Source organism: Cervus elaphus, chromosome 15 (genome assembly GCF_910594005.1).
Source record: "Cervus elaphus chromosome 15, mCerEla1.1, whole genome shotgun sequence".
In the NCBI taxonomy this organism is placed as follows: domain Eukaryota; kingdom Metazoa; phylum Chordata; class Mammalia; order Artiodactyla; family Cervidae; genus Cervus; species Cervus elaphus.
Genome location: NC_057829.1, coordinates 28,735,715 through 28,755,234, shown reverse-complemented (window position 1 = coordinate 28,755,234; position 19,520 = coordinate 28,735,715). Strand labels below are relative to the sequence as shown.

At 35.8% G+C, this 19,520-nt stretch overlaps 2 protein-coding genes across 4 annotated transcripts in view; both read left to right on the top strand.

Annotated features, from left to right (window-relative positions):
- Nucleotides 1–19,520, top strand: part of P4HA1 (prolyl 4-hydroxylase subunit alpha 1) — a 99,022-nt gene that overhangs the window by 75,458 nt on the left and 4,044 nt on the right. For all 3 annotated transcript variants that reach the window (XM_043925022.1, XM_043925021.1, XM_043925019.1), the window contains 3 exons: nucleotides 5,912–6,011; nucleotides 13,650–13,703; nucleotides 16,176–16,241. In XM_043925022.1, the coding sequence (XP_043780957.1) occupies nucleotides 5,912–6,011; nucleotides 13,650–13,703; nucleotides 16,176–16,241 (220 nt within the window). The remainder of the gene's footprint in view (nucleotides 1–5,911; nucleotides 6,012–13,649; nucleotides 13,704–16,175; nucleotides 16,242–19,520) is intronic.
- On the top strand, nucleotides 4,286–4,808 carry LOC122708679 (60S acidic ribosomal protein P1-like). The gene has a single exon (XM_043925023.1). It carries the CDS (start codon nucleotides 4,414–4,416, stop codon nucleotides 4,756–4,758), a length of 345 nt encoding a protein of 114 aa, XP_043780958.1. The 5' UTR covers nucleotides 4,286–4,413; the 3' UTR covers nucleotides 4,759–4,808.

The window sequence follows — 19,520 nt, the reverse complement described above, 5'->3', positions numbered from 1 at the left end:
GAGTGGTGGTGTCTGTTTACTTGAGCATGTGTTCCTTAGTATTAGAAATATAGTCATGCAACGTCAGACTGTTTCTTCTTACTTAAATAAAGCATTCCAGTGATATTTTTTAAAGTATATATTAAAAGGATAATGAACTTTTTTACAGCAGAAACTCTTTAGAAATGAAAAAATGTTAATGTTACTCTGCATGTACAACTTAACTCTCAGTTCCTGTCATTAAGACCAAAAGAAATATATTTTGGGTTATCTAATTATTAATGAAAAAAGAAGACACATAAACAGAGTTCTGTTTTTCTCCTAGTGCTGAACTATTTTTTGTGGAAAAAACACTGTATAACTTAGTTGACATTTTCAATTATAATTGTACAAAAGATAAAGAATGTTCTTCAAATGATTTTTTTCCAGGTTACAGTAAATGCTATAATTTTACATTCTAACTCAGTTAAAGCACTGAATACTAGAAGAATGTTGATACCTGATTTATTTAATTTAATGTAGGAGTAAGACTTCTAGATCCTAAAGAACAGTTAACATATTACAGTATCATTGTCTTGTCATTTTTAGTAGCATTAAAACAACTCAGCTAATTTAAACTATCCAATAAGTCTACAATAATACTCCTGAAGACAGATGAGCAGTATTGCTTTTAAGGATGGGATGAGTAAAATGTTTTAAATGTGTTCTCCAGCCTAGGAGAATCTTACTATATTTTGGAGAGGTTTCATATAAAAGTCAAATTAAGTGAAATAACCTCCTATGTAGAACTCATTTTCCTCTGCAGTGACTATAGCAGTTTCTTTTAAAGCTGTGGTTATCAGTGACTATCTCTCATCTGAGGCTTAATTTCTAAACCTTCTATTAAGATAGTTTATGATATAGCGAGAAGTGCAAATTAAAACTTTTTAAAAATGTAAACAATTAAAATATTTTTGCCTCTAAGATTGGCAAAGATTAAAAAGATTGATACTGTCAAGGATTTTATGAAATGGGCACTCATAAACTGTTGACAGAAGTATAAGTCACAAATAGTTTTGGAAGGCAATTTGATATCATTTATCAAAATGTAGAACTCATGTAGTATTTCCACATCTAGGAAATTATCCTACAGAGATATTTGCAGAAGTATGCAAAATGTATACAGAAATTTGTTACAATATTGTTTGTAATAGAGAAAAATTAGAAACAGACTTTTTAAACCAGTGCTTTATTGACCTTTGTGGTCATCTTGGAATTAAAGATATTTTAATATTAAAAATAAAAAACAGTAATTAAAAAGTGACGAAATGTAAAGTGGTATAGTTGCTGTGGAAAACAGGCTGGCAGTTCCTCACAAAGTCGAACATGGGATTATGATATGATCTAGAAATTCCACTTCTAGGTATATATCCCCCCAAATTGAAAAGAGGTCTCGAACTGATTACTTGTACATCCATGTTCATAACAGCCTTATTCATGATAGTCAACAGGTAGAGGCAACCCAAATATCAATTAGTGGATGAATGGATAAATAAAATGTGGTATAAACAAATTATGGACTATATTCAACCTTTAAAAGGATTGAAATTCTGATACATGCTGTAACATGGATGAACCTTGAGGATATTTACTAAGTGAATAAGCCAGGCACAAAAGAACAAATATGGTATGATTCCACTTATAGGAGGTATCTAGAATAGGCAAATTCATACAGACAAAAAGTGGACTAGAGGTTACCCAGGACTGGGAGGAGAAGGAAATGGCAAATTGTTGTTTCAGAGTATACAGAATTTCAGTGTGGAATGGAGAAAAAGTTTTGGAAATAGAGAGTTGGTGATGCTTGTGCAACTTTGTGAATGTATTTAACACCCCTGAATTGCACTCTTAAAAATGGTTAAAATGGTTAATTTTATGTTGTATATTTTTTACCACAGTAATTTTTAAAAATGAGGTAGCATTATGTGTATTAACTAGGAAATGTCAGAAGTATTTTTAGGGAGAAAAAAGTATATGTGTATATTAAGGTGAAAGGTTGAAGGGTGGATTCTTTTTTTTTTTTTTTAATTCTCTCAGTAAGTTTGTTTACACACAGGGAAAAGCTATTGAGAGGATATATATCTTTTGTTAATAGTGTTTTGAGACTAGGAAAGGGACTTCATGTACTTTTATACTCTTTGAAATTTTTATAATAAGTATTTCTTTTAAAAATAGCTTTATTGAGGGACTTGCCTCGCAGTCCAGTGGTTAAGACTTCGAGCTCCAATGCAGGGGGCATGGGTTCAGCCCCTGGTTGGAAAACTAAGATCCTGCAAGCTGCTTGGTGTGGCCAAAAAAAGCTTTATTGAACTATATACCATATAGTTCACCCATTTGAAGTGTATAAGTCAGTGGTTATTAGTATAGTTAGAGAATTGTGCCTCCATCACCACAATTAATTTTAGAACATTTTCATTACCCCAAAGAGAAGTTTTACACTCCTCAGCCATAACTACCCAATCCTTAATCCCCTACCTGCCCCAACCCTGGGCAACCACTAATCTACTTTCTGTTTTTAATGGATTTGCCTATCCTGAATATTTTGTGTACATGGAATCATATACGTGACCTTTTAGTGTCTGGCTTCTTTTGCTTAGCATGTTTTCAGGGTATGGTTGAGCAATATTCTTTTGTATAGATACACCACATTTTATCTATCTTTTGAGTTATTTCTACTTTTTGACTATTATGAATAATGCTGTTCTGAAATTCATGTCTTTTGAAATACAGTTTATTTTGATGATGTCCTGTTTGTTTTTGTTGTTGTTGTTTCTACTTTTGATGTCATAGCTAAAGCAATGACTAATCTAAGGTCACAGAGATATATATCGTGTTTTTTTCCAAAAAGTTTTTTAATTTTAGCTCTTATATTTAGATCTTTAATCCCTTCTGAGTTAATTTTTTTAATATAATGTGAATGAGGTAGGGGGTTCATCTTCTTTCTTTTGCATATGGTTATCCTGTGCAATATATATTTGTTGAATATAACAAGCATTTGTGATAGTCTTGTTAAATAAACAAGCATATTATAATTATATAATATATAATCAATATATATATTGAATATAACAAGCTTTTATAATTTTAAAACTATACAGTGAAAGATTAGACTGATAATTTCCTAAAATGGTAAAAGTGAAGGTGTTCTTGATAACAGGAGACTTCAGGCTAAAGAGTTAGTAAGCAAGGAGTACATGGAGAATGCATGAGTGAGGAGGAGGGTTTCAAGAGGGATGAACATTGTGAAATGTTACTAAAAGAGCAAATAACTGTGAGAAAAATCAGAAAATCTTGTTAGATTTAATAACAGTAGGATTATGGGTGATATTAGCAAGAGTGGTTTCGATGGAGTGATAGAGATTAAAGCTAGATTGGAATAGATTGAGAAGTGAGGAGTCTCTGAAAAGGTTGACTTGAAGAGGGAGGAGAAAGAAGTTGGTAGCTGGAGAGAGAATTGAGGGAAAGAATTTGAAGTTTTTGCTTATTTGTTTAATGGGAGAGTCTTAAGCCCTGTTAAAAGCTGTGGGAGGAATTATTGAGAATGGATGTTGATTATGTAAGAGAGAGAAGGGCTAATCAGTGATTCATGATTCCTGAAATGGCAGGAGATAATAGAATCTAAGGCAGAGGATTGGCCTCAGATAATGGAGAGAAATCTCCTCTTGGAACTGGAATGAACTAGAGTGAACTGTGTATCAGGAATAGATTGTATGGTTTCTGTTTTGTCTTCTAAGTAGGAGATATGTTGTCCACTGAGTGAAGGAGTCATGGGTGGGCTGGCGTTCAGAATAAAGGAGAGTGTAAGGCCCACTTAAGAGTTAGTGTTCATGAATTTTTAGTGGAATATATTTGCCTTATTTCGTTATTTTCTCCAGTAGAATTTGGTAATACAGGTATAAGCTTGGAGAAAAGAAATTCATTCAGGAATGTCTTTTTGCCAGAGAGTTGAATTTAGGCTTTTATCAAGAATGCTGTTGAAGGACTTCCCTGGTGGTCCAGTGGTTAGGACACCACGCTTCCATTGCAGGTGGCATGGGTTCAATCCCTGTTTGGGAAACTAAGATCTTGCAGCCATGGCACTACTAAAAAAATTGCTGATGCTGTAGAAATGATGGACCATAGCTTGATGAGAGAAGTGAAGAAAGAAAAAGTCTATTAGACTGGGAAAAAGCATACATAAAGGAGAGAGTTGAATTTTGCAGTACCATTTTATGGACCTATAGTTTCCATACCATAAAATTCATCCTTTAAAGTATACGGTTCAGTCTCTCTTTCCTCCGCTGCCGCTAAGGTGCTCGGTTCTTCCGAGGAAGCTAAGGCCGTTTTGGGGTGAGGCCCTCACTTCATCCGGCGACTAGCACCCCGCCCGGCAGCCCCCACCTAGCACTCGCCTGCACCATGGCCTCCGTCTCGGAGCTCGCTTGCATCTACTCTGCCCTCATTCTGCACGACGATGAAGTGATGGTCACGGAGGATAAGATCAATGCCCTCATTAAAGCAGCCGGTGTAAATGTTGAGCCTTTCTGGCCAGGTTTGTTTGCAAAGGCTTTGGCCAATGTCAACATCGGGAGCCTCATCTGCAACGTGGGGGCTGGTGGACCTGCCCCGGCAGCTGGTGCTGCACCAGCAGGAGGTCCTGCCCCAGCCACCGCTGCTGCCCCAGCTGAGGAGAAGAAAGTAGAAGCAAAGAAAGAAGAATCTGAAGAGTCTGATGATGACATGGGCTTTGGTCTTTTTGACTAAACCTCTTTAGTAACACATTCAATAAAAAGCTGAGCTGTTAAAAAAAAAAATAAATAAAGTATACGGTTCAGTGGTTTTCAGTCTTCTTAGCTGTGCAGTCATCACCATTATCTAATTCCAGAACATTTTCGCCACCAAAAGGAAATCCTGTACCCATTAGCCACCATTCCTTAATCCCCCCTTCCCCTGGCAACCACTAATCTACTGTCTCTATCGATTTACCTGGACTTTTCATGTAAATAGAATCATAATGGGTGACCTTTTGTATCTGATTTATCTTTAGCATAATGGTTTCAAGGTTCATCCATGTTGTGGTATGTGTTAGTACTTCCTTTTCATGACACAATAATCCATCTTATGGATATATTACATTTTATGTATCTGTCCATCAGTTGATGGACATTTGGATTATTTCCACTTTTTGGCCATTAACAATGCTACTGTGAACATTTGTGCACAAGTTTTGCTATGAACACACATTTTAATTTCTCTTGGATATACATACCTAGGCATGGAATTACTAGGTCACTGTATGTTTAACAATTTGAGGAACTGCCAAAGTGTTTTCCAGAGAGACTGCACTAGTTTACATTCCTACCAGCAATATATGAGGGTTCTGATTACTTCACATCATCACCAACACTTGTTATTGTCTATCTTTTTGATTATAGCCATCCTACTGTGTGTGTTGGCTATCTTTTAAAAACTTTTATTTATACAATCAGTACATGAATTCTTTTCCTTATAAAATATTAGCATTATATAAATCAAGCTAAAATCCCTAACCTCCACCCTGGCCAGTTTCTATACCTTACCTAAAAGGAACAGTTGTTTTCAGTTTGATGTATATGTATGTTTGATATATATATATATTTTTCAAAATTAACAAGAAATTCTCAGTGTAGAAGTCCTTTCTAGCCTTCCTACATTAACCTACCTGCTTTCATGAAAACTCTGTAATAAATGATATTAATTTTTTCCCTTTCCAACCTCCAGCTGTTGAATGTAACATCCTTTAACATCAGTAAAAATCGTATCAAAGAAACAAATCAACTAAATGCTTACAGATAAAGCCATAATATTATGGCTTTTAAAATGGCCTTTATGTATTGAAACTTAATCAGTAAAACTAATATTTTCTTCATATTTTTAGTGCCTGGCTGTCTGGCTATGAAAACCCTGTAGTGTCGCGAATTAATATGAGAATCCAAGATCTAACAGGACTAGATGTCTCCACAGCAGAGGAATTACAGGTAGGTAATCACATTATTCTTCTACTTCTTCAAAAGATGCTTCACATAGAGAACTCTCCTCAATGTTATGTGGCAGCCTGGATGGGAGGGGAATTGGGGGGAGAATGGATACATGTATATGCATGGCTGAGTCCCTTTGCTATCCATCTCAAATTATCACAACACTATTAATTGGCTATATTCCAATACAAAATAAAAAGTTAAAGTTTTTTTTTAAAGATGCTTCAGATGAGATTTTTCTGTCACTGTACAGAGAGTATTCAATTTGCAATATACTTTGTGACTGTAAAAGTGAATATATAGGCTGAAACCGTGTACACTGATCTTAATAATCAGTGGGAAAACTTAAAATTGTTCTGGGGCCTTTAAAATTTTTTCTCAAAACATTAAAAACTCTTACTGTTGAGTATAAATTTCTAGGGAAATTAAAAATATGTAATACTAATATTTATTAGTACAGTTTTTCATAAATAATTTTTTCTTCCTGTTTTCTATTCATATAACATAGAATTTACCCTGGTTTTAGTATTTACATGGTTGTACAATCATCACCACTATTTTCATCACACCACAAGAAACCCCATTTAAGTAATCACTCTCCATTCCCCTGCTCTAGTGCCCCTGGCAAATGCTTCTCTACCTTCTATCAATTTGCCTATTCTAGATATTTCATATGAATGGAGTAATATAATATGTGGCTTGGTATATTTGGGTTATTTCACTTAACAATGTTTTTAAGCTATATATGTGTTGTAGCATGAATCAGTACTTCATGCTTTTTTGTGTCTGAATAATACTCTCTTGTTGGATATACCACATTTTATTTATCAGTTAAAGAACATCTGTTTCCACTCTTTGGATATTATGACTAATGCTGTGAACATTTGTCTACAAATTTTTGAACAGACAACATTTAAATTCCTCTTGGGTATATATCTACTTAAGGAAGTGTGCTGGGTCATGTGTTATCTTTGATATTTGAGGAGCTGACAAACTGTTTTCCCAAATGGCCACATGATTTTACGATCCCACTGGCAATGTACAAGGGTTCCATTTTTGTCACATCTTTGCCAACACCTGTTCTTGCCTGGTTTTTTAAATTAAGATTATTCTAATATGTTTGAAATGCTATTTCATTATGGTTTTTATTTGCATTTCCCTGGAAAACCACTAGACCATTCAGGTATGACCTAAATCAAATCCCTTATGATTATACAGTGAAAGTGAGAAATAGATTTAAGGGATTAGATCTGATAGAGTGCCTGATGAACTATGGACAGAAGTTCATGACATTGTACAGGAGACAGGGAGGAAGACCATCCCCAAGAAAAAGAAATGCAAAAAAGCAAAATGGCTGTCTGAGGAGGCCTTACAAATAGCTGTGAAAAGAAGAGAAGTGAAAAGCAAAGGAGAAAAGGAAAGATATACCCATTTGAATGCAGAGTTCCAAAGACTAGCAAGGAGAGATAAGTAAGCCTTCCTCAATGATCAATGCAAAAAAAAAGAGAAAAACAATAGAATGGGACAGACTAGAGATCTCTTCAAGAAAATTAGAGATACCAAGGGAACATTTCATGCAAAGATGGGCTCAATAAAGGACAGAAATGGTATTGTCCTAACAGAAACAGAGATATTAAGAAGAGGTGGCAAGAATACAAAGAAGAACTGTACAAAAAAGATCTTCATGACCCAGATAATCATGATGGTATGATCACTCACCTAGAGCCAGACATCCTGGAATGTGAAGTCAAGGAAGCATCACTACGAACAAAGCCAGAGGAGGTGATGGAATTCCAGTTGAGCTATTTCAAATCCTAAAAGATGATGCTGTGAAACTGCTGTACTCAATATGCCAGCAAATTTGGAAAACTCAGCAGTGGCCACAGGACTGGAAAAGGTCAGTTTTCATTCTAATCCCAAAGAAAGGCAATGCCAAAGAATGCTCAAACTACCTCACAATTGCACTCATCTCACACGCTAGTAAAGTAATGCTCTAAATTCTCCAAGCCAGGCTTCAGCAATACATGAACCGTGAACTTCCAGATGTTCAAGCTGGTTTTAGAAAAGGCAGAGGAACCAGAGATCAAATTGCCAACATCTGCTGGATCATCAAAGAAGCAAGAGAGTTCCAGAAAAACATCTATTTCTGCTTTATTGACTATGCCAAAGCCTTTGACTGTGTGGATCATAATAAACTAGAAAATTCTGAAAGAGATGGGAATACCAGACCATCTCACCTGCCTCTTGAGAAACCTGTATGCAGGTCAGGAAGCAACAGTTAGAACTAGACATGGAACAACAGACTGGTTCCAAATAGGAAAAGGAGTACATCAAGGCTGTATATTGTCACCCTGCTTATTTAACTTATATGCAGAGTACATCATGAGAAACGCTGGGCTGGAAGAATCACAAGCTGGAATCAAGATTGTTGGGGGAAATATCAATAACCTCAGATATGCAGATGATACCACCCTTAAGGCAGAAAGTGAAGAAGAACTAAAGAGTGAAAAAGTTGGCTTAAAGCTCAACATTCAGAAAAGGCTAAGATCATGGCATCTGGTCCTATCACTTCATGGCAAATAGATGAGGAAACAGTGGCTGACTTTATTTTTGGGGGCTCCAAAATCACTGCAGATGGTGATTGCAGCCATGAAATTAAAAGACGCTTACTCCTTGGAAGGAAAGTTATGACCAACCTAGACAGCATATTAAAAAGCAGAGACATCACTTTGTCAACAAAGATCTATCTAGTCAAGGCTATGGTTTTTCCAGTAGTCATGTATGGATGTGAGAGTTGGACTGTAAAGAAAGCTGAGCACTGAAGAATTGATGCTTTTGAACTGTGGTGTTGGAGAAGACTCTTGAGAGTCCCTTGGATTGCAAGGAGATCCAACCAGTCCATCCTAAAGGAGATCAGTCCTGGGTGTTCATTGGAAGGACTGATGTTGAAGCTGAAACTCCAATACCTTGGTCACCTGATTGGAAGAGCTGACTTATTTGAAAAGACCCTGATGCTCGGAAAGATTGAGGGCAGGAGGAGAAGGGGGCGACAGAGGATGAGATGGTTGGATGGCATCACCGACTCAATGGACATGAGTTTGGGTAAACTCTGGGAGTTGGTGCTGGACAGGGAGGCCTGGCGTGCTGCGGTTCATGGGGTCTCAGAGAGTCAGACACGACTGAGTGACTGAACTGATTGCTAATGATGTTGATTATCTTTTCATGAGCTTATTAGCTATTTTTATATCTATGAAAAAAATTTGTATTTAAATCCTTTGCCTGTTTTTTTAATGGGGTTATTTGTCTTTTATTGAGTTATATGTGTTGTTCATATGTTCTGAATACTGGACCCATATTAAGTATATGGTTTGCAAATATTTTCTCCCATTCTCTGGGGTGTCTTTTACTTTCTTGATGGTGTCCTTTGGCAAAAATTTTTAATTTCTATGGAGCCTGATATGATTTTTTTGGTTGCTTTTGCTTAAGGTGTCTTAAGAAACCATTGCCTAATCCAAGGACATAAAGATTTACACTTGTGGTTTTTCCTGTAACTTTCATGGTTCTATTTCTTACATTCAGGTCTTTGATCCATCTTGAGTCATTTTTATATATGATGTAATGTATAGGCCCAACTTCATTCTTTTCATGTGGTTATATAGGCAATTGTCCCAGCATCGTTTGTTGAAAACTAGTCTTTACTATTGAATTGTCTCAGTAATTTAAAATATTAGAAATATTGAGGATTACCGTGTTTTAAATCTTTGTAAGCACTTATCAACAGTAGTTTCCTTTCTTCTCATTGTGAAACTTATGGTACAGAGTGAGCATCTTTTCTCTTTCTTTGTAAATTGTCCTGCTTCTAAGTTTGGTTCAGCTTTTAGTGTTTTTGTTTTTTTAGCTTTTAGTGTTTTATCCTTTTGCTTTTAATGTTGTTAAATATCTCTGAGAGATCTTTTATTGATGATTTTTTTCCAGAGTCACTTCCTCCAAGATATCTTCATTCTTTTCATGATCACTTTCTTTATGTTAATAAGTTTACCGTCAACAAAATTCCTCTGACCTTCACCAGATTCCTCTGACTGCATATCTAGAGTTTCTCAAACAGCAAAAGTTGGAAACATTTTCCTTGTCAGCCTTTTATTCTTCATCTCCATTTTAGTTTGATTTGTGGGGGGATCAGCATGAGTTTTCTTTTTAATATTGAAGTATAATTGATTTACAATGTTGTGTTAGTTTCAGGCATACCGCAAAGTGATTTAGTTACACATATCTATATATATGTATTCTTTTTCAGATTCTTTTCCCCTGTAGGTTATTACAGAGTATTGAGTAGAGTTCCTTGTGCTATATAGTAAGTCCTTATTAGTTATCTATTTTATATATAGTGGTGTGTGTGTGTGTACACACTGCTCAGTCGTAAATCCCCTAGGCAGATTATTTACCACTGCGCCACCTGGGAAGCCTCATATTAACTAGTATGTGTATGTTAATCCCAGGTTCCTAATTTATCCCTTCCTGCCACCTTTCTGCTTTGGTAACCATGTCTGTTTTTTTTTTTTTTTTTCAGTTTTGTAGTTTGTATTGGAGTATAGCTGATTAACAATGTTGTGATGGTTTTAGGTGAACAGTGAAGGGACTCAGCTATACATACACATGTATCCATTCTCCCCTAGATGGCACAGTGATAAAGAATCTGCCTGCCTGTGTAGGAGATGTGGGTTCAGTTCCTGGGTTGGGCAGATCCCCTGGAAGAGGAAATGACAACCCATTCCAGTATTCTTTCCTGGAAGATTCCATGGACAAAAGAGCCTGGTGGGCTACAGTCCATGGGGTCACAAAGAGTCAGACACAACTAAGTGCGTGCAGACACACACTCTCCCCCAAACTCCCCTCCCATCTTGGTCCTTGTTGGTTATCCATTTTGAATATAGCAGTGTGTTTATGTCCATCCCAAACTCCCTATCTATCCCTTTCCCTTAGTCATTCCCCCACCCCCAACCATAAGCTTGTTCTGAGAGTCTCATTTTTGTTTTGTAAGTAAGTTCATTTGTATCAGTTTTTTAGATTCCACATATAAGTGATCAAATGATATTTGTCTTTCTCTGACTTACTTCACTTGGTATGACACTCTCTATGTTGTTGCAAGTGGAATTATTTCATTCCTTTTTATGGCTGAGTAATAGTCTATTGACAAGTATATACCACGTCCTTGTCTATTCCTCTGTCAGTGGACATTTAGGTTGCTTCTTAAATGTCTTAGCTGTTGCAAATAATGCTGCAGTGAACATTGGGGTGCATATATCTTTTAGAATTATGGTTTTCTCTGGTTATATGCCCAGGAGTGGGATTGCTGAATTATTTGAAAGCTCTGTTTTTCGTTTTTTAAGGAAGCTCCATACTGTTCTCTGTAGTGGCTCTGTCAGTTTACATTCCCACCAAGAGTGTAGGAAGGTTCTCCTTTCTGCACACCCTCTCCAGCATTTTTTGTTTCTAGACTTTTTTATGATGGTCATTCTGACCCTTGTGAGGTAATACCTCATAGTTTTGATTTGCATTTCTCCAATAATTAGTGATGTTGAACATTTTTTTCATGTGCTTTTTGGTCATCTGTACGTCGTCTTTGGAGAAACATCTATTTAGATCTTCTGCCCATTTTTTGTTAGGGTTTCTTTTTTGATACTGAGTTGTGTGAGCTGTTTGTGTATTTTGGAGATTAATCCCTTATCAGTCGCATTGTGAGAGAAGTTAGCTCAGGTCCTACTCATCTTTTCCCAGAACCGAGTCCATTTCAGTTTGATTTCAATTTCAGTTACAGCATTATTGCTTTCCATTTCTCTGCTGCAGTTGCCTTTGTTGGGCAATTTCTTCTAATTGTCTATTATTGCAAAATATCACATAGATTTTTACTGGGGAATAAGGAGGCATATGCTTTGCTGTCTGTACAAGAACTGAATAACAGATACGCAGTGGCCAATCATTGATACTTTAGAGAAATGGTTGGTCATTGGTCATGTTGTGTAGCTGTTATGTAGTAATTTGTGGATTGAAGAGCTAGTAGCAATATTTGCTACTATATATAGTAATTACTGTGGTCTTGTATATAATTACTCACAGTTAATGTAACATGGTAACTGAAATGTCCACTGTGCTGTTGGGGGTCTAGTGTTAATGGTTACCTTTGAACTGTGGTGTTGGAGAAGACTCTTGAGAGTCCCTTGGACTGCAAGGAGATCCAACCAGTCCATCCTAAAGGAGATCAGTTCCAGGCATTCATTGGAAGGACTGATGCTGAAGCTGAAACACCAATACTCTGGCCACCTCATGAGAAGAGTTGACTCATTGGAAAAGACCCTGATGCTGGGAGGGATTGGGGGCAGGAGGAGAAGGGGATGACAGAGGATGAGATGGCTGGATGGCATCACCGACTCAATGAACATGGGTTTGAGTAAACTCCGGGAGTTGGTGATGGACAGGGAGGCCTGGCGTGCTGCGATTCATGGGGTTGCAGAGAGTTGGACATGACTGAGTGACTGAACTGAACTGAAACCATGATATCTGAGATTTGTGCATTTTAGAACTGTGCAAAACAGGACTGCCTGTATTTAAGTTTGCCTAAGTAAGTTATCATACTCCATGGTCATCTACAACTTCCTTGGTACTCATTTGATTATTAAAAAAATAAAAGCTATGATGCGTCTTTTTCTTTTCTAATTTGTATTTACTCTTACCTGCTTAACCTTCACAGGCTCTTTCAGGCTACTTGATATATTTCTGACTGAATAGTCTGATCCAAACCAAGGCATCTACAACATACGAAATAAATTATCCACAGTAATAATAATTTACATGAGACTTGGACTTTGCTGTGGGCAACAGTTTTAATTATGTACTCATTTTAAGAGCAATGCTCTTTAGCTTACATTTTCCTTTCATTTTTTTAGCATTTTGTCATATTGGGGTGAAAAGAGGTAGTTAACATTATCTTTATTTTACAAACAAGAAAACTGATTGTATCCAAAGTTACATATGCTGTATTATAACTAAGAAATCTGGACCATGAACTCAGACCAAATATTTTTCTTACTTTCTTTTGCTGCTTCACACTGGGGCATTGTCACATCCAAATGAAGTTGTCAGGGCCTTCCAACAGGAATAATTAAATTGGTGTTAACTTCTTCCCTTTTTTTACTTAAGTAGGGAAAAAAAAAATACATATTCAAGGGGGATTTCATTAAAGTAGACTGGGAGTTTGCCAATACTTTGGGCTTTGGGAAACATGAATCTTGATTTAAATTCTTAAGGAAAGTGTTTAGTGACAATAATAAAAATTGTGAAATTCTAATTTTAGAAAACTAATTCTAAAAATCAAAGTTTGTTATGTATTAGGAAAATCATGTGCTCCAAACATTTGCTAAAGAAAAGCATATTAACTAAGATTCTAAAATAGCATATAACAGCTGTTAGTTTTTCATCCTTGATTTCTTAGAAACTCTCACTGATTAAAAAAAAAAAAAATCCTTTGCTTCTCATTTATTTAGAAGTACCTAACTGTGATATATAAGACATCAAAATGGGACTCAGATTTTTTTGAATAGTAATCTTGATAGTTCTTTCATTCATGCCTTGTTTCTCATCCAGGTAGCAAATTATGGAGTTGGAGGACAGTATGAACCCCATTTTGATTTTGCACGGGTAAGTAAAAAAAAAATGGAGAATGTAGAAGTTCCACTGAAACTTAGGCATGACATGTTAATTCTGTTCTTTTAGTATTATAAATTCATAGCTCATTTTGGAATAGATTTGTAGCTCATTTGTGGAAGCATGGTGGGATAGATATTCTGTACATTTTAGAAGTAAGAAACAACTAGAGACATGGTAAAAGAATTTAGGATACTTTTAAATGCATTGCTGAGCTTGGGAGAAAGTATAGGAAGTTCTCAAAGGCAAACTGAACAAAGAAAATCTAGAGACTAAAATTAGAGTTAAAAGGAAGCAAAAAGGCTGAGGCTGAAGGCATATACCTCCAGGAATGTAGAGCTTTGGAGATTAACAGCTCTGTGAGAGGACCTGCGTAAATGTAGGCTACTGACCTGAGATCCCTGCATAAAACCTAAATTTCTAAAGGCTTACACCTTCAGAGAAAAAAAGGATGGCCTAGAAAATCATCTGCTTTGAGTCAGGAAACTTCAGGAGTTTCCTTTTGCATCCTGGCTTGAGTAAGATGTATTATGGGGAATTTCTTTGGGCAGTTTGAAGGCATAGGCCTGCCAACAGCTATAGGTGCCTGCAGGGTGTTGATACCTCAGTGATCAGTTACAGAATATAAAATAACTATACGATACTTTAAAAGATAAGACAAAAATGAATAAATTCTCAAAATGATTTAACTGAAATAAACAGACTCTTCAGGTTGAAAAATTTTTTGAAATTTTAAATTTAGTGGCTAAACAGATTAGACAGCTAAAGTGAATTAGTGAATTGGCCAGTAAATCTGTAGGAATTACAGGAATACATTTTGAAAGAAAAAAAATATAAAATAGATGCAGAGACTGGAGGAGAAATAATATTAAAGCAGTTTGTTAAAAAGCCATCCTTGCCCAAGTACTCTTGCTTAAGTGTTTAACCTTTTAAATAAAAGTAATTTTAACATGTTGAGCTATGAATTATGTCATTACCAAATCTTAATTTAAGCTTTATTATAATTACATGAATTCTAAGAAATGTGCCAAGTATTCAATAAACTTCTTGATCTATTACCATTTTTAAATAAGAGTATATTCTTTGGAAAGGAAACACAGTCTGTTAACATATTGTGTTATATTCCTTGACTGACTTAATCCTAAAATCCTAGATACTTTCTGTGTATAGGCTAGCAAAGAATATATTTTTAGTCTATTTTCCTTCTATTTTCAATTACTGAAAAATGTCTTAGGATCTTGGATGACGTGAAAGACTGCAGTTTAAGTTCTGACATTAATGTAACTAAACTTTTTTTCTTAGATTTGTATTTTGAAATAATTAGAGACTCCTAGGAAGTTCCCCCCAAAAAATGTACAGGAAGAGCCCATGCACCCTTCACTCAGCCTTCTTCAGTGTTAACATCTTGAATAACTATAGTACACCATTAAAACCAGAAAACTGGCACTGGCACAAGCAACAGAGCTCATTCATGTTTCACCAGTTGTACTGGCTCTCGTGTGTATGTGTGTATAGTTTTGTTACATGTGTAGCTTTGTGTAACTACCAGCCCAGGTCAGGATACATAACTGCACCATCACTGCAACACTCCCTTGTATACTACTCTAGCTCCACATACCCCCTGCTATCCCTAACTGCTGGTAGTCATCAATCTGTTCTTTACGATAATTGTTATTTCATAAATGTCATGTAAATGTTATGTACAGCATGCATCCTTTTAAGATGGTTTCTTTTCACTCAGCATAATTCCCTTGAGATTCATCCATGTTTTTGCAGAACATATTGATAGGGTGTTTCTTTTTATTGCTGAGTAGTCTCTCATGGTATGGAAATACCAGTTTGTTTAGTCATTCATCTTTTGAAGGATATTAAGGGACATATTTAGGATATGACAAAGGAATGTGTATAAATTTCTGTATGAAAAATAAAATACTTTTTTTTTTTTTGAGAAAATGCCAAGAGACTATTCTGTATTTTAATTAGCTTTAAATAGCCAGATGTAAATTCTCCAGCTAGATTAAAGTGCTGACAGTCCAAAAGACAGGAATAGTAGCAGTGTAAACATTTGAATGGATCATGAGTTCAAAGTAAATCTCAAAGTTATTTTTTTTACCCACAGAGAATTGATTTAATGAATGTGGCTGAAAGTCTCTCATGTCTTGCTTGTTTGGAAGCTAAAACTATAGGTGTTAATTTTTAAAACAATCTGTGGATATTGGTTTTCATTGTATACACTAACACATCTGTTTTTCCCCCCAAATGCTCTTATCAAAAGTATTCAGTGTACTAGTTGAATCAACAGTCAACAAATATTTGAGAGACTTTTGTATATAGTGCACTGGATATTACAAAGGAACCTTTAGGGGCTATTTTTAGCATACTGTTCAGCATGTTACTGATGTTTAGTTGCCTGTGGAGAACTTGCATTACTGAATTTTACATCACTGAATTGTATTTTATTCACAGAAAGATGAGCCAGATGCTTTCAAAGAGCTGGGGACAGGAAACAGAATTGCTACGTGGCTGTTTTATGTAAGTTATAGCTAAAATTTTCATTTTAAATGGGATTTGATCACATGCCTTATTTTAATGTGTTTAGATGTTTGCTTTGGTTAGCTCTTAACATCTTAGTTGAATGTTTCTTACAACTGAGTAAAGAGAGTTAAGATTTTTTTTTCATTTATCACTTTTTCAGATTGTACTTACTACAGCCTGAGAAAGAAAGTTAAAATGATCATATCAGAAAAGTGTACAAATCATAGGTATTAACTTGATAAATTTTCACAAAGGGAATATATCTAGTGTATTCGGCACTCAGACCAAGAAATGGTAAATTACAGCACCCTGGAAGCCCTTTCCTCAAGGGTAACCATTCTCACATGTTAATTACTTTCAACACAGTATGATGTTTTTAAAAATTGTTTATCTATTGATATATATAGAAAAAACCAAGCTTTGATCATATAATATTTGCCCCAGTTATCTATTGCTACATAACAAATCACACCAAAACTGAATGGTTTAAATTAATAATTTGATTTTTACCTTTCATGGTGGTGAGATTGGCCTTTATTCATGGTTCTTGCTCTGAATCTCTCATGATGGCTGGCACTTGGGGTCACCTTGAAGGCTGAGATTGAAGCTAACCAAAATACTGACTTGTGACCTGGGCTTCCTCACAGCATGGTGACTGGCTTCTAAGAGCAAGCATCCTCCCACAAAAGGCAGTACATGACATTTTTATTAGCCATGCTCCAAAGTCAAATACTATCACTTCTGCTGTTTTATTAATTGAGGCCATTATAGATGTCTTCCATGCTTCAAGAGGGAAGGAACATAGACTCTACCACTCAAGAAGGATGTCCATGTCATGTAAAAAGAACACAGGGGTCAGGACATATTGGGATATATTAGATTGAGCAAGTACAATCTCCTACAGTGTTGTAACCTTCATTAACTTTAAAAGATTTACTTTATATTGATTTAGTTTTGCTTATTTCATTGTTATTTCCATCCCCTATCCTCCTTTGATTTATATGAAATGGAATCTTTTTGTTACCTGTTTTACTTCACCCCCTACTAGATCTGTGTCTTCCTACTCTGTCTGGTTTCTTTCTTCCTTGCTCCCTGCTACCTTCTGTTTGTCTTCTGCCCAGTTTTTTCCCATTCTTCTTTCCCTCCTTTTTTTTTTTTTTCAAGCAGACCTCTCTCCCTGTATCCAACCTACCTTGTCACTCTCCTGATTTCTCTTCCTCATCCCTCTCTCTCTTTCCCTCTCACAACTCCATCTGGTTTGCAGAAGGATCTTAAGACACTATAAAAAAAGGATTTAAGATGTATAAGATAAATTAAAAATGAGAATTATCACAAAGGGAAAACCAGGGGAGAAGTTGATAACACTATGCAAAAATTCAAGTCTTTGTATATTTTTTAGAGGTGAGATCTGTAGACTTGTACTAATTTATATACCATCTTTTAAGTGTGATGCTTGTCAAACTTTTGATCTGTACATCTTTTACTTTGTCAGATGAGCAGTTATTGTGGTGTTTTTATTTTCATTTATTTTTATTAGTTGGAGGCTAATTACTTTACAATATTGTAGTGGTTTTTGTCATACATTGACAAGAATCAGCCATGGATTTACACGTGTTCCCCATCCTGAACCCCCCTCCCACCTCCCTCCCCGTCCCATCCCTCTGGGTCATCCCAGCGCACCAGCCCCGAGCACTCGTCTCATGCATCCAACCTGGACTGGCGATCTATTTCACACCTGATAATATACATGTTTCGATGCTGTTCTCTCAGATCATCCCACCTTCGCCTTCTTCCATAGAGTCCAAAAGTCTGTTCTATACATCTGCGTCTCTTTTTCTGTCTTGCATATAGGGTTATCGTTACCATCTTTCTAAATTCCATATATATGTGTTAGTATACTGTAATGGTCTTTATCTTTCTGGCTTACTTCACTCTGTATAATGGGCTCCAGTTTCATCCATCTCATTAGAACTGATTCAAATGAATTCTTTTTAATGGCTGAGTAATATTCCATGGTGTATATATACCACAGCTTCCTTATCCATTCGTCTGCTGATGGGCATCTAGGTTGCTTCCATGTCCTGGCTATTATAAACAGTGCTGCGATGAACATTGGGGTGCACGTGTCTCTTTCAGATCTGGTTTCCTCAGTGTGTATGCCCAGTATTGTGGTTTTAATTTGCATTTCTCTTATTAGAGAGGTTGAGCATCTTTTCAGATATTTAAAAGCCATTAAGCCTTTGCTTTTGGCTGTATTTGATTCATAAAAGCAGACATACATGATGCTGTATTATTTGGTCCAGTATTCATAAATGTTATATTATTTGTAACTATTAGACTACATATTAATTATGGCCCCCTTTAGTTATATATTGGAGAAGGAAATGGCAACCCACTCCAGTATTCTAGCATGGAAAATCCCATGGACTGAGGATCCTGGTAGGCTACAGTCCATGGGGTCGCAAAGAGTTGGATACGACTGAGCGACTTCACTTTCACTTTAGTTATATACAGCATTTTTATTAATTAGTTTTCATTTTTTCCCACTATTTGAATGCTCTTCCCAGATAGGCCCATAGCACAAAGTTTAAATTTCTCTAAAGTTAATTTTTCATTGCTTAAGAGTGATCAGGTCTTTGATACTGGTTATACGTGTATCACAGTAAAATACACGTCTTTATATCACTCAGTGCCTTTAACTTTAAACTGTTTGATATTAAGGTCAGACTGTTTTGTTTGGTACAGCTTCCCTGGTGCCTTGGTGCAGCATTTGCCTATATATCACTGATTATAACATATAGATGGATTTTGCTTGATGATACACTACATTATACGTCCTTATTTTTTTGGAAAAAATCTGCACTCTGATCTCTGTTTCCTTTGCCTCATTTTGTGCATGTGCTTCTTCAATTTATTTGGAAGATTTGTGTTTTTATTCTGATTTACCTTTAAGACTATAAGATTTATAAAGTTAATTTTCTAATTTTTAGTTACTATGTGTTGATACCCTACATGAGAAATGACAAAACTGGTTGTAGTTTGTTACTTTTCTCTTAGTGTTTATTTCTATTTTGTTTGAATTCACTTATTTAAATATTTATTGAATACCTACTATTTTGAGGTTATCATTTTAGACACTGAAGTTCAGCAATAAAACAGGTGAAAATTCCTACCCCCATGGAGGTGATATTCTAGTGCTATATAATACATATTTATACCCTTATGTTACTCAATTTGTCAGTTTTAAATCCTCTCTTTTTACCTCTTGGCTATAAA

Excerpts from the sequence above, each read along its gene's own strand:
- LOC122708679 (XM_043925023.1), top strand. The coding sequence starts at position 4,414 with ATGGCCTCCGTCTCGGAGCTCGCTTGCATCTACTCTGCCCTCATTCTG.